This window comes from Acinonyx jubatus, chromosome E1 (genome assembly GCF_027475565.1).
Source record: "Acinonyx jubatus isolate Ajub_Pintada_27869175 chromosome E1, VMU_Ajub_asm_v1.0, whole genome shotgun sequence".
Taxonomy (NCBI): Eukaryota; Metazoa; Chordata; class Mammalia; order Carnivora; family Felidae; genus Acinonyx; species Acinonyx jubatus.
In genome coordinates, this window is record NC_069397.1 from 43,996,507 (window position 1) to 44,011,963 (window position 15,457).

The 15,457-nt window shown below is 37.7% G+C and overlaps 1 protein-coding gene across 10 annotated transcripts in view; it reads left to right on the forward strand.

Moving 5' to 3' along the window:
- The window catches only part of EFCAB3 (EF-hand calcium binding domain 3), a 151,294-nt gene that overhangs the window by 30,930 nt on the left and 104,907 nt on the right, over window positions 1-15,457 (forward strand). For 8 of the 10 annotated variants that reach the window (XM_053211588.1, XM_053211582.1, XM_053211580.1 and 5 more), the window contains 2 exons: window positions 9,305-9,358; window positions 10,623-10,727. In XM_053211588.1, the coding sequence (XP_053067563.1) occupies window positions 9,305-9,358; window positions 10,623-10,727 (159 nt within the window). Of the gene's footprint in view, window positions 1-7,046; window positions 7,902-9,304; window positions 9,359-10,622; window positions 10,728-15,457 lie in introns of those variants that run through there. The other 2 variants (XM_053211589.1, XM_053211581.1) reach the window with 2 other exon arrangements.

Here is a 15,457-nt window from a genome sequence, read left to right on the forward strand (position 1 = left end):
TAGTTCTGGGGTTTCTATTCTATTCCATTGGTCTATGTGTCTGTTTTTGTGCCAATACCATGCTGTCTTGATGATGACAGCTTTGTAGTAGAGGCTAAAGTCTGGGATTGTGATGCCTCCTGCTTTGGTCTTCTTTAAAATTACTTTGGCTATTCGGGGCCTTTTGTGGTTCCATATGAATTTTAGGATGGCTTGTTCTAGCTTCGAGAAGAATGCTGATGCAATTTTGATTGGGATTGCATTGAATGTGTAGATAGCTTTGGGTAGTATTGACATTTTGACAATATTTATTCTCCCAACCCATGAGCACAGAATGTTTTTCCATTTCTTTATATCTTCTTCAATTTCCTTCATAAGCTTTCTATAGTTTTCAGCATACAGATCTTTTACATCTTTAGTTAGATTTATTCCTAGGTATTTTATGCTTCTTGGTGCAATTGTGAATGGGATCAGTTTCTTTATTTGTCAACTGATGAATGCAACTGTTGAATGCAACTGATTTCTGTACATTGATTTTGTATCCTGCAACTTTGCTGAATTCATGTATCAGTTCTAGCAGACTTTTGGTGGAGTCTATCGGATTTTCCACGTATAATATCATGTCATCTGCAAAAAGTGAAAGCTTGACTTCATCTTTGCCAATTTTGATGCCTTTGATTTCCTTTTGTTGTCTGATTGCTGATGCTAGAACTTCCAACACTATGTTAAACAACAGCGGTGAGAGTGGACATCCTGTCGTGTTCCTGATCTCAGGGGGAAAGCTCTCAGTTTTTCCCCATTGAGGATGATATTAGCTGTGGGCTTTTCATAAATGGCTTTTATGATGTTTAAGTATGTTCCTTCTACCCTGACTTTCTCGAGGGTTTTTATTAGGAAAGGATGCTGAATTTTGTCAAATGCTTTTTCTGTGATTGACAGGATCATATGGTTCTTATCTTTTCTTTTATTAATGTGATGTATCACGTTGACTGATTTGCAAATGTTGAACCACCCCTGCATCCCAGGAATGAATCCCACTTGATCATGGTGAATAATTCTTTTTAGAAGCTGTTGAATTCGATTTGCTAGTATCTTATTGAGAATTTTTGCATCCATATTCATCAGGGATATTGGCCTGTAGTTCTCTTTTTTTTACTGGGTCTCTGTCTGGTTTAGGAATCAAAGTAATACTGGCTTCATAGAATGAGTCTCATAGAATGAGGGAAGGAAGTTTTCCTTCCCTTTCCATTTTTTGGAATAGCTTGAGAAGGATAGGTGTTATCTCTGCTTTAAATATCTGGTAGAATTCCCCAGGGAAGCCATCTGGTCCTGGACTCTTATTCGTTGGGAGGTTTTTGATAACCGATTCAGTGTCTTCGCTGGTTATGGGGTCTGTTCAAGCTTTCTGTTTCCTCCTGTTTGAATTTTAGAAGTGTGTGCATGTTTAGGAATTTGTCCATTTCTTCCAGGTTGTCCAGTTTGTTGGCATATAATTTTTCATAGTATTCCCTGATAATTGCTTGTATTTCTGAAGGATTGGTTGTAATAATTCCATTTTCATTCATGATTTTATCTATTTGGGTCTTCTCCCTTTTCTTTTTGAGAAGCCTGGCTAGAGGTTTATCAATTTTGTTTATTTTTTCAAAAAACCAACTCTTGGTTTCGTTGATCTGCTCTACAGTTTTTTTAGATTCTATATTGTTTATTTCTGCTCTGATCTTTATTATTTCTCTTCTTCTGCTGGGTTTGGGGTGTCTTTGCTGCTCTGCTTCTACTTCCTTTAGGTGTGCTGTTAGATTTTGTATTTAGGATTTTTCTTGTTTCTTGAGATAGGCCTGGATTGCAATGTATTTTCCTCTCAGGACTGCCTTCGCTGCATCCCAAAGCGTTTGGATTGTTGTATTTTCATTTTCGTTTGTTTCCATATATTTTTAAATTTCTTCTCTAATTGCCTGGTTGACCCATTCATTCTTTAGTAGGGTGTTCTTTAACCTCCATGCTTTTGGAGGTTTTCCAGACTTTTTCCTGTGGTTGATTTCAAGCTTCATAGCATTGTGGTCTGAAAGTATGCATGGTATGATTTCAATTCTTATATACTTATGAAGGGCTGTTTTGTGACCCAGTGTGTGATCTATCTTGGAGAATGTTCCATGTGCACTCGAGAAGAAAGTATATTCTGTTGCTTTGGGATGCAGAGTTCTAAATATATCTGTCAAGTCCATCTGATCCAATGTATCATTTGGGACCCTTGTTTCTTTATTGACCATATGTCTAGATGATCTATACATTGCTGTGAGTGGGGTGTTAAAGTCCGCTGCAATTACCACATTCTTATCAATAAGGTTGCTTATGTTTGTGAGTAATTGTTTTATATATTTGGGGGCTCCCATATTCGGCACATAGACATTTATAATTGTTAGTTCTTCTTGATGGATAGACCCTGTAATTATTATATCATGCCCTTCTTCATCTCTTGTTACAGCCTTTAATTTAAAGTCTAGTTTGTCTGATATAAGTATGGCTACTCCAGCTTTCTCTTGACTTCCAGTAGCATGATAAATAGTTCTCCATCCCCTCACTTTCAATCTGAAGGTGTCCTCAGGTCTAAAATGAGTCTCTTGTAGAAAGCAAATAGATGGGTCTTGCTTTTTTATCCATTCTGATACCCTATGTCTTTTGGCGCATTTAGTCCATTTACATTCAGTGTTATTATAGAAAGATATGGGTTTAGAGTCATTGTGATGTCTGTAGGTTTCATGCTTGTAGCGATGTCTCTGCTACTTTGTCTCACAGGGTCCCCCTTAGGATCTCTTGTAGGGCTGGTTTAGTGGTGACGAATTCCTTCAGGTTTTGTTTGTTTGGGAAGACCTTTATCTCTCCTTCTAGTCTAAATGACAGACTTGCTGGATAAAGGATTCTCGGCTGCATATTTTCCTGTTCATCACATGGAAGATCTCCTGCCATTCCTTTCTGGCCTGCCAAGTTTCAGAAGAGAGATCGGTCACGAGTCTTATAGGTCTCCCTCTATATGTCAGAGCACGTTTATCCCTCGCTGCTTTCAGAATTTTCTCTTTATCCTTGTACTTTGCCAGTTTCACTATGATATGTCATGTAGAAGATCGATTCAAGTTACGTCTGAAGGGAGTTCTCTGTGCCTCTTGGATTTCAATGCCTTTTTCCTTCCCCAGATCAGGGAAGTTCTCAGCTATGATTTCTTCAAGTACCCCTTCAGCACCTTTCCCTCTGTCTTCCTCCTCTGGAATACCAATTATGGGTATATTATTTCTCTTTAGTGCATCACTTAGTTCTCTAATTTCCCCTCATACTCCTGGATTTTTTAATCTCTCTTTTTCTCAGCTTCTTCTTTTTCCATTATTTTATCTTCTAGTTCACCTATTCTCTCCTCTGCCTCTTCAAGCTGTGGTTGTCTCCATTTTATTTTGCAGCTCATTTATAGCATTTTTTAGCTCCTCCTGGCTGTTCCTTAATCCCTTGATCTCCATAGCAATAGATTCTCTGCTGTCCTCTATACTCTTTTCAAGCCCAGCGATTAATTTTATGACTATTATCCTATATTCACTTTCTGTTACATTGTTTAAATCCTTTTTGCTCAGTTCGTCAGCTATTGTTATTTCCTTGAGATTCTTTTGAGGGGAATTCTTCCATTTCTTCATTTTGGATAGTCCCTGGAGTGGTGCGGGACTGTGGGGCACTTCCCCTGTGCTGTCTTGAATAACTTGCGTTGGTGGGCGGGGCCGCAGTCCGACCTGATGTCTGCCCCCAGCCCACCGCTGGGGCCACAGTCAGACTGGTGTGTGCCTTCTCTTCCCCTCTCCTAGGCGCAGGATCCACTGTGGGGTGGTGTGGCCTGTCTGGGCTACTTGCACACTGCCAGGCTTGTGGTGCTGGGGATCTGGCGTATTAGCTGGGGTGGATTGGCAAGGTGCTCAGGGCCGGAGGGGCAGGCTCAGCTCGCTTTTCCTTGGGAGATCTGCTTTGGGAGGGGCCCTGTGGCAGCGGGAGGGAGTCAGACCCGCTGGAGGGACGGATCCGCAGAAGCTCAGCGTTGGGTGTTAGCGTGGTGCAAGTAAGTTCCCTGGCAGGAACCGGTTCCCTTTGGGATTTTGGCTGGGGGATGGGTGAGGGAGATGGCACTGGCGAGCGCCTTTGTTCCCCGCCAAGCTGAGCTCTGTCGTCCAGGGATCAGCAACTCTCCCTCCCGTTGTCCTCCAGCCCTCCCGCTCTCTGAGCAGAGCTGTTAACTTATAACCTTCCGGATGTTAGTCCCGCTTGCTGTCAGAACACACTCCGTCCGGCCCCTCCGCTTTTGTAAGCCAGACTCGGGGGCTCTGCTTGGCCGGCGGGCCACCCCTCTGCCCCAGCTCCCTCCCGCCAGTCCATGTAGCACACACCACCTCTCCGCCCTTCCTATCCTCTTCCGTGGGCCTCTCGTCTGTGCTTGGCTCTGGAGAATCTGTTCTGCTAGTCTTCTGGCGATTTTCTGGGTTATTTAGGCAGGTGTGGGTGGAATCTAAGTGATCCGCAGGATGCGGTGAGCTCAGCGTCCTCCTACGCCGCCATCTTCCCACACCGAGCTCTGTAGGAAGATCTTAAACATACTTACTAATTTCATGGAAAAAGCCAGAAGTTTATAGATACCCAATCCTAAAGAATGGAGATATATTGTCTCAACATTAATCTTAAATAAAATATCAATAATTGCTTATATTGCTGCTTGAAGAGTTCCTATGCCAGAGAATACCAAAATGAGATGAAAATCAGTGTTGGGATCAAGTAAACAAGTTAAAAAATTAAGCTAAACAGGGGCACCTGGGTGACTCAGTCAGTTAAGCATCTGGCTTAACTGATTTTGGCTCAGGTCATGATCTTGAAGTTTGTGAGATCGAGCCCCATGTTAGGCTCTATGCTGACATTGCAGGGCCTGCTTGGGATTCTCTCTCTTCTTGTCTCCCTGCCCCTCCCCCAACCAAATGAATACATAAACATGTTAAAAAATAAAAGTGAAAAAAAATAAAGCAAACAAAAAAGTATTTTTGAGGGGTAGGGAGAGAAAATTATAAAGGAATTCAGAAAGCAACAAAAGAAATGGGGAAGGGTGCTGGAAACTGTTAAATGTTATTTGTGCTATTGTAAAATATATACAGCATATATCTAATAATCACATTAAAATTAATTCACAGGTATCAAACTTTAAATTACACAGAAATTACCTGCCCCCTCAAGACTATGATCAAATATGTTTAGGTGGAGGCTATGAATCTTAATTTTATTTTTTAAATGCTTATTTATTTATTTTGGAGAGAGAGAGAGAGGCAGGGCAGGGCGCGAGCAGGGCAGGGGTAGAGAGAGGAAACACAGAATCCGAAGCAGGCTCCAGGCTCCGAGCTGCCAGCACAGAGCCCGATGTGGGGCTCAAACCCAGGAACTGTGAGATCATGACCTGAGCCGAAGTCGGAAGCTTAACCAACTGAGCCACCCAGGCCCCCCTATGAATCTTAATTTTAAATAAGCAACCCCCACTATAGTTAATTTGTTGAAATAGCTAACCTTTATGATATAGAGAAAAATATAATTAGTATATTTATCTAGGATTAGCACTTTTTGGCATGGTTTTCAGCAATAGCATTTGATCAAAGCACTCTATTTAAGTCTTAGTATCTTGAGCATCTTAACATCTTTAGTATCTTGGAATGATTCTGTGGATTAATTAACAGTTTGATAAGCATCCTAGAAGTGTTGGTTTATGAGTTTATCTAATATGATCTGATCATGCTTGAAATCAAGCGTTGTTAAAATGCTTGTCAAAAAAGTAGTCTCCTATTTCTTGTCTCAAACTATTTCTTTTTCACATGTGTAACACATGAGCCAGACAAGATTATAAAACTCCTGTTGGAATTGGAATGTGGCCCCACCCTAAATTATCTGGAGGGCAGTCTAGCTAAAAACCTCAAAATAAATATTATTGCCTCTGCTCTGTAAAACAGGTTACCAAGAACTGACTTTTAAAAATATAACCAAAGAAACAAAGATACCCAAATAAATCTAAGGAACAAAGAGATAGAGCACTTTAAATAAATTTCTGTTTTAATTCAATGCTCTATTGGTCATTCTGAAATTGTTCGTAACCCAGTGGTTGCTCTGACGTTGGTAATTGCTGCAACAGAAGCAGAGACTTCATGTTGTTTGCTTTGTATTTCTAGCACTGAAAATAGAGCCTGGCATATATGTAGGCATCCAGCAAATACTTTTTGATGAGTTAAAAAATGAAAAAATCAGCTTGCATCAAGGTGCTGCCTGAGATCTTACATTTTGGGACACTGACAAGTCTTGGCACATCCTCAACTCCTGGTAGCCCCTGAAAACAAAGACAGCTTAGATAAACACATGGGTTTGAGAAACAACCAGGAGTTCTCACTAAGCTGAACAAATAAGGTTTACCTCCTACATAAGACCACTCTATCGAGATGATGATTGATAAATGGATAAAGAAAATGTGCTATATATATATATACAATGGAATATTATTCAGCCATAAAAAGAAGAATGAAATCTTGCCATTTGCAACATGGATGGAGCTAGAGAGTATAATGCTAAGACAAATAGGTCAGAGCAAAACAAATAGCATACGATTTCACTCATATGGAATTTAAGAAACCAAACAAACAAGCAAAGAGAAAAAATAAGAGAGAAGCAAAGCAAGAAATAGACTCTTAATTATAGAGAACAAACTGATGGTTACCAGAGGGGAGGGAAGTAAGGGAAGATCAAGGTGTATACTTGTGATGAGCACAGGGTGATATATAGAAATGCTGAATCACTATATTGTACACCTGAAACTAATACAACACTGTTAACTATAATTAAAAACTTAAAATTAAAAAAAAGTTAAAAAGACTAAAAGAGGTGGCTCTTTTATGTAATGTACAGAAACCAGCAGAGTCAAGGAAATTGAAGAAGCAAAGGAATATGTTCCAAACAAAAGGACAAGATAAAAGTCCAGAAACAGACCTCAATGAAATGGAGATAAATGATTTACCTGATAAGGAGTTCAAAATAATGATCATAAAGATGCTTATTGAGGTCAAGAGAACAATGCACGAACAAAGTGAGAATTTCAACAAAGAGATAGAAAACATAAGAAGGTACCAAAGAGAAATCAGAAAGCTGAAGAATAAAATAACTCAGCTGAAAAATTCAGTAGAGGGGTTCAACAGTAGACTCAATCAAGTGGAAGAAACAACCAGCAAACTCAAAATACAGGGCAGTGGAATTTACCCAAATAGAAGAGCTAAAAGTAAAAGAATGAAAAAGAGTGAAAATAGCTTAAGGGATTTATGGAACACCAGGAAGTGGACCAATGTTCACATTATAGGGCTCCCAGAAGGAGAAGAGAGAGAGAACAGGACAGAAAGCCTATTCAAAGAAATAATGCCTGGAAACTTCCCCAACCTGAGAAAAGAAGCAGACATGAGGATTCAGGAAACTCAGGTAGCCCCAAATAAGATAAATCAAAGCTAGCCACACTAAGATGCATTACAATTGTTAAAATCAAGGGGTAAATCTTAAATATGGAAAGAAGAAAACAACTTGTTATATACAAGGAAAACCCCATAAGACTATCAGCAGATTTTTCAGGAGAAACTTGGTAGGCCAGAGAGGAGTGACATTATATATTCAAAGTGAGAGAAGAAAAAAACTTGCCAACCAAGGATGCTCTACTTGGCAAAGTTGTCTTTCAGAATTGAAAGAGAAATAGTTCTCCAGACAAGCGGAAGCTGAAGGAGTCCATCACCACTAGAGCAGCCTTGCAAGAAATGTTAAAAAAACTTCTTCAAACTGAAACAAGAGGTGCTTAACTAGTAACAGGAAAACATATGAAAATGTAAATCTCACTGCTAAAGGTAAATGTACAGTTAATTTCAGAATATTCTAATGTAATAGTAGGGGGTATATCACTTACTAATCTAGTATGAACATTAAAAGACAAAAGTATTAAAAATAACTATAACTACATTTTTAGTTAACAATTTGTTAATGGATACACAAGGTAAAGGATGTAAGTTGTGATAACAAAAACATAAAAGGAGAGGAGAATAGAAATTTATACCTTTGGTATGCATTCTTAGTTAAGTTTTTATAAGCTTAAAATAGACTATTATGAATATGTTTTATGTAAGCCTCCTGGTAACCACAAAGCAAAAACCTACAGTCAGTAGACAAAAGAGAAAGAGAAAGGAATCTAAGCATAACACTCCTGAAAATAATCAAATTATAAAGGAAGAAATGAAGAGAAGAAAGTATCAAAGGAATTATGAAACAGCCAGAAAATGATTATTAACAAAACGGCAATAGGGCACCAACTCCCAGCTCTAAGATGAGTAAGGACAGAGGACCTAATGAAAAATAAGGTTGATAGCACTGTATTATATAATTGAAATTTGCTAAGAGAATAGAATTTAAATATCCTCACACACACAAGAAGACAAATATAATCGGTGATAGATGTGTTAGTTTAGATGGGGGATTCCTCTCATGTATACATATATCAAATCACCAGGATGTACACCTTAAATATATTACAATTTTATTTGTTAATTATACCTCAATAAAGCAGATATAAAAAAACAAAAAATGGAAAGAATTTCTCTTCTTCCATTCTGATGAGTGAGGAACACAAAAAGAAAAAGGAGTAGAATAGATGTCTCTATCTTATTTAGATTTTTTTTTCCTTTTTCGACCTTTTGCTTTACAGTATGAAAATAAAATATCTAATTAGAAAAAAAATTTTAGGCCACTGCTAAATCCTTATACTTTACTCTGCAGTTTAAGAATTTTATGTAATGGGAACCTGAATTAGTGTGCTCAGGCTCCCATAACAGAATACCATAGTCTGTGTGACTTACACAGCAGACATGTATTCTCTCACAGTTCTGGATGCAGGGAAATCCAAGATCAAGGTACTAGCTGATTCAGTTTCTGATGGGGATTGTCTTCCATGCTTGCAGAGGCTGTCTTCTCACTGTGTCTTCACATGGCAGGGAGATAGGAAAGAGGGAGAGAGACAGGGAGAGATACAGGGGGAGAAATGGAGAGACGGAAAGAGAAAGAGTTATCTTCCTCTTCCTATAAGGCCACAGTCCTATCAGAGTTGGGCCTCACCCTTATGACCTCATAACCTTAATTACCTCCTAAATACCTTATCTCCAATCAGTCAAATCAGAGGTTAGGGCTTCAAACTAGGAATTTGAGGGGACACACTTCAGTCCATAGTGGAACTATACCTAATTTTTGTCTTGTCTTGTAGATGAGAGGAGGGTTAAACTGGATAAACTTCTGGATGAAGTACATGAACTTCTAGGTGAGTGAGAAGAAATAATGATAAAGCATAATAAAAATAATCTCTTGGGGCACCTGGCTGGCTTAGTCTGTAGAGGATCCAACTCTTGATCTCAGGGTTGTGAGTTCAAGCCTCACACTGGAGGTGGAGCCCACTTCAAAAAAAATTTCTTAATACTTAACAAAAGAAGTTATTTTTTTCCTATATTAAAATAATTCTTTTTTATTCAGAAGTCCATTGCCTTAACCACTTGGCCACCTCATCCCAATTATTTTTTTATTTAAATTTTGGTCAACATACAGTGCAATATTGGTTTCAAGGGTAGAATTCAGTGATTCATCATTTTCATACAACACCCAGTGCTCATTACAAGTGCCCTCCTTAATACCCATCACCCATCTAGCCCATCTCCCATCCACCTCCCTCCATCAACCCTCAGTTTGTTCTCTTTTTTTTAAGTTTCTTGTAGTTTGCTGTCTTCTCTTCTTTTCCTCCCTTCCCATATGTTCATCTGTCTTGTTTCTTAAATTCCATATATGAGTGAAATTATATGTCATTTGTCTTTCTCTGACTAACTTATTTCGCTTAGCATGATACATTCTAGCTCCATCCATGTCATTGCAAATGGCACAATATCATTCTTTTTGATGGCTGAGTAATATTCCATTGTGCATATATAACAAATCTTTATCCATTTTAAAGTATTTTCTGTTATCCTATCCATGACATAATAATTCTGTCATTTTATCTCTTTTAATTGGTAATGTATACATAATTAAAGAAAAACTTTAGAAACTAAATGTTATTAGTATAATCAGTTGCTATCTACATCTTATGCAAAAGGCCACAGTATAACGTTGAAGTAACAACCCCTATGTTCTTTGGAGTGTCAATAGTATAATTTTATTTTCTACTGTGCTAGTGACAAAATTCGAAGGCAGATTGCACATACCAGTAATATGACCAGATGAACAAGCTCATAATTCAGGCAAAAATAAAACAATATAGCAAATGGTGCATGCTGACAAAATTATTTACACCAGTAAATTAAGTGGGCTGTTAAAATACCAACTTTCTGCATGTTGTATTAATTCCTTGTTCCTAACATTTTACAAAAAGAAGTTCTATTTCTGAATCTCCCTTCTAATTTTATGTAATTAGACAACACTTAATGTTTCCATTACTTTTTACCCTATATTTGAGGGTGATGCTACACAAAAATAGTTGATATGATGATGATGTAAAGCTTGAAATTTGACCCTCTACCATTATTTTCTTTTTTAAGGGGAAGAAATTCACTATGAAGACCTGGAAAATATTCTGAAAAACATTGGGTTAAGACTCAGACTGAGGGAGAACTCTGTGTTGATGAAAAGTTTGCCACTTGATGGTGAGTGTTTAAATTACCAATGAGGTATTCATCCACCCCCTAAAAGTTTATTGGTTGCCATAAGGTATGAGACATAATACTACAAAGGGTTACAAAGATGAATGAGGCATAGCCCAGGTCCTAAAAAGCCCATCAGTTAGAGATGGACAGCACATACAAAACAGAAAGAAATGCTATACACTGTGATGCGTGCTATAATATTAATAAATATCTATTCTGCTATGAAACTGCAAAGGAGATATTGACCAACTATTCCTGGAGTGTCTAAGACCTCACAGAGTGGTTATTACTTTAAATAGGCCTGAAAGGTTTGACGGTAGGGGGTATGAAGAACCAAAAGTAAAAGCATGGAAAAAGTCAAAGAGGGATACCTAACCATGGCAAGTTTCGGGAACCATGCACAGTTTCATGCTGAGTACACATTCACATTATGTGGACAAGTACTTTATGAGCTTGACTCAAACTAATCAATAATTCTTATATAATCTATCTGTGGAACAGGATAATAACAATGCGTATCTATGATGATGGTGGTGAAGATAACCAAATAGTGGCTGTGAAAATATGAAAAAATTAATGTTTAAAATCTAAAGATATTAATTATTAGATTTTCTATTTCAGAACTCCAGTTATGTTTATTAAATGATTTCTATATTTAAGGCATTTTTCTGGATTCAGGAGCTATGAAGGTATGTGCCAGAAGCTCACTGCTCAAAATAACACAGAGTCTTTGCACTTAAAATGTTCATAATCTAGTTGACTAGATAAGACAGAGATACATATTTTGACCTTCTGGCTAAACATGGCAATCTTTTTTTAATATTTGCATTTATCTTTACCACTTTCTAAAATACCAAAAAGATGTAAAAGAAATAAAAATTTTCTTTTAATTTTAAAACAAATTAAAAATTTCTTTTAATTTTAAAACAAATTAAATATTTCCACAAAGACTAAGAGAAGAGAATATTATAGCAGATAAGAGATGTCAGTTAAATTTTGAAAAACAAATTGCATGAAAGACCATAAAAGGTGAAAACTGAGCCTGAAAGGAGAAGCAAACAAGAAGGCGTCCACTTCAGGGGCACCTGGTTGGCTCAGTCAGTAGACCACGCAACTCTTAATCTCAGGATTGTGAGTTCAAGCCCCATGTGGGGTATAGATACTACTTAAAAATAAAATATTAAAAAAATAGGGCTACTTCATGTCACAAAACTGTAAACAGCTCAGGAAATAGAGGCACCAGTTACCTCTAAAGTCAGGAGTATGAGATATGGCTGAAAGTCTTTAAAAAGATCAGTGCAATCGACAGATCCCCTTCCTCGCTCCACAGCTAAGCAAGTATTTCTTATCCATGCAGCATAGAGATTTACTCTCTGGAGAGGTTAAACTGGGGAGATTCTCAGACATCAGACCCAGCCAAGGTTGGGAGTGAATTTTCTACTGAAACAAGGAAATTACATGAAAGTCAGCGTGTAGCATGGTGAGATCCCCCATCATCTTCTCCCATTGGCCTGCCTAGATGCTGGCAGTGAATTCTAATATCCTTTATTCATATACTTAGATCTTCAGCTTGCAATGAAAAGATAGATAATAACATGTGTACTACTAAAACAAAAACACCTCACCCTTAAACAGAAACAACCAAGAATCATATGACTTGTAAGAAAGGTTTGTTACATGAAGGACAGAAATAAGAGCTAGCAGAAAGGAAGGAACTTGGAGGAAGTACAGTAATCCCCCTTTATGCATGGGGATATGTTCCAAAGCCCCCAGGGGATGTCTGAAACCATGGATAGTACCAGACTATATATGTTTTTTTCCTATGCAAACATACCTATGATAAAGTTTAATTTATAAATTAGGCATAGTAAGAGATTAACACTAATAACTAAAAATCAAATAGAACAATTATAAAAATACACCATAATAAACATTACATGAATGTGCTCTGTCTGTGTCTCTCTCAATATCTTATTGTACTGTGTTCGCTCTTCTTCTTGTGATGATGTGAGATGATAAAATGCCTACATGATTAGATGAAGTGAAATGAATTATGGAGGCATTGTGATTAGCATTAGGCTACTATTGACCTTTGGATAATACATCAGAAGGAAGGTCATCTGCTTCCAGACCACAGTTGACACAAGTAACTGAAACCAGGGAAAGTGAAACTGAAGATAAGGGGAGACTACTATACTCAAGGGAGAAAGCAGAAAAATAATTCAAAACAATTTTAACTAATATCTTCAGAAAGATGAGAAAAGCCCTAGTTACAAAACAAGAAAAGGAGGCTGTACAACAAGCTAGGACACACTATGAATAGGAGCACGCTATGGGGCACCAGGGTGGCTCAGTCAGTTAAGCGTCCAACTTTGGCTCAGGTCATGATCTCACAGCTCACATGCTGTCTCTGTTTCTCAATAATAAGTAAACATAAAAAAAAATTTGTAACGGGGCTCCTGGGGGGCTCAGTGGGTTAGGCATCTGACTTCAGCTCAGATCATGATCTCATGGTTCACAATTTCAAGCCCTGCATCAGGCTCTGTGTTGACAGCTCATAGCCTGGAGCCTGCTTTGGATTCTGTGTCACACCCTCTCTCTGTCCCTTCCCCACTTGGGCTTGGTCTCTTTCTCTCTCTCTCTCTCAAAATAAATAAAAACATTAAAAAATTTTTTTTAATTGAAAAAAAAGGAGCACTCTAAAAACTTTTTTAAAGCTCTTTTGGAGGTGCACCTTGGTGGCACACTCAGTTAAGCAGCTGACTCTTGATTTCAGTTCAGGTCATGATCTCTCAGTTGTTGAAATAGAACCTCATGTCAGGCTCCATGCTGAATGTGGAGCCTGCTTGGGATTCTCTCTCTCCCTGTCTCTCTACCCCTCCCTAGCTTGCATATATTCTCTCTCTCTCTCTCAAACTCTCTCTCTCAAAATAAACAAACTTTTTTTTTTTTAAAGAAAAAAGCTCTTTGGGAAAAAAAGCGCTAAAAATTTAGAAATTCATTGGGCTGGAAGATGAATTTGGAAATTGGAACAAAAATACAAAAAAGATGGAAAATAGAAAAAAAAATAAGAAAATCAGTCTGACAACTCTGACAACTGAATAATAGAAGGAGTCCCAAAAAGAGGAAACAAAGAAAATAGAGGAACAAACTGTAAAATAAATCCTACTAAAAAAATGTCTTCAAATCTGAAAGAATGTGACTCCAGGCTGAAAAGGCTCACCAAGTACCTACCACTCCAAAGAATAGGAAAAGATCCACACCCGAGGCTCCTACATGTCTCGGTCAGTCAAGCAACTAACTCTTGAATTTGGCTCAGGTCATGATCTCATGGTTCATGAGATCAAGCGCCACATCTGCACTGTCATTGTGGAGCCTGCTTGGGATTCTCTGTTTCCCATTCTCTGTTCTTCACCCACTCATGCTTGCTTGCTTACTCTCTCTCTCTTTCAAAAATAATTAAACTAAAAAAAAAAAAGAAAAGAAAGAAAAAGATTCATATCAGAGTAGGTTGTAAAATAATCAGAACACCAGAAATAAAGAAATTATAAAAGTTTCCAAAGAGAAAGAAGCAGGTCACATAGAAAGTTGGGGGTATGTGAATGGTATTGGACTTCTCCACAACTCTTGAAGATGAAAGACAATTGTGTAATACCTTGAAAATTATTAGAAAATTTGTTTCCAACCTAGAATTCTATATCCAGCTAACCTATCAATCAAGTATGAGAATAAAATTCATATCCTCACATATTTCAAAATATGACATTTTCTTTTTTTAATTAATTATTTTTTATTTAAATCCAAATTACTTAACATATAGTGTAATAATGCTTTCAGGAGTAGAATTTAGTGATCCATCACTTACATATAACACCCAGTGCTCATCCCAAGTGCCTTCCTTAATGCCCATCACCCATTTAGCACATTTTCCCACCAATATCCATCCAGCAACCCTCAGTTTGTTCTCTGTATTTAAGAGTCTCTTACGGTTTGCCTACCTTTCTGCTTTTATCTTATTTTTCTTTCCTTTCCACTATGTTCATGTGTTTTGTTTCTTTAATTCCACATATGAGTGAAATCCTATGTCTTTGACTTAATTTAGCTTAGAATAATACACTCTAGTTCCATCCACATTGTTGCAAATGGCAAGATTTCATTCTTTTTGATGGCCTAATAATATTCCATTGTGTATATATACCACATTTTCTTTATCCATTCATAGGGTAGTTCTATTTTAAATTTTTTGAGGTGCCTCCATACTGTATTCCCCAGTGGCTGCACCAGTTTGCATTCCCCCCAGCAGTGCAAAAGTGTTCCTCTTTCTCTGCATCCTCACCAACATCTGTTGTTGCCTGAGTTGTTAATGTTAGCCATTCTGACAGGTGTGAGGTTATACCTCATTGTGGTTTTGATTTGTATTTCCCTGATGATGAGTGATGTTGAGTGTCTTTTTATGTGTCTGTTAGCCATCTGGATGTCTTCTTTGGAAAAGTGTCTATTCATGTCTTTTGCCCATTTCTTCACTGGTTTATTTATTTGGGGGGGTGAGTTTGATGAGTTCTTTATAGATTTTGGATAGTAATCTGATATGTCACAAAATAAGACATTTTCTGAGCAAAGGTTCAGAAGAAAATTCCTACATAAATACCATTTTGGAGGCACCTGGGTGGCTCAGTCAGTTAAGTGTCCGTTGGTTTCAGTTCAGGTCATGATGTCACAGTTCATGAGAT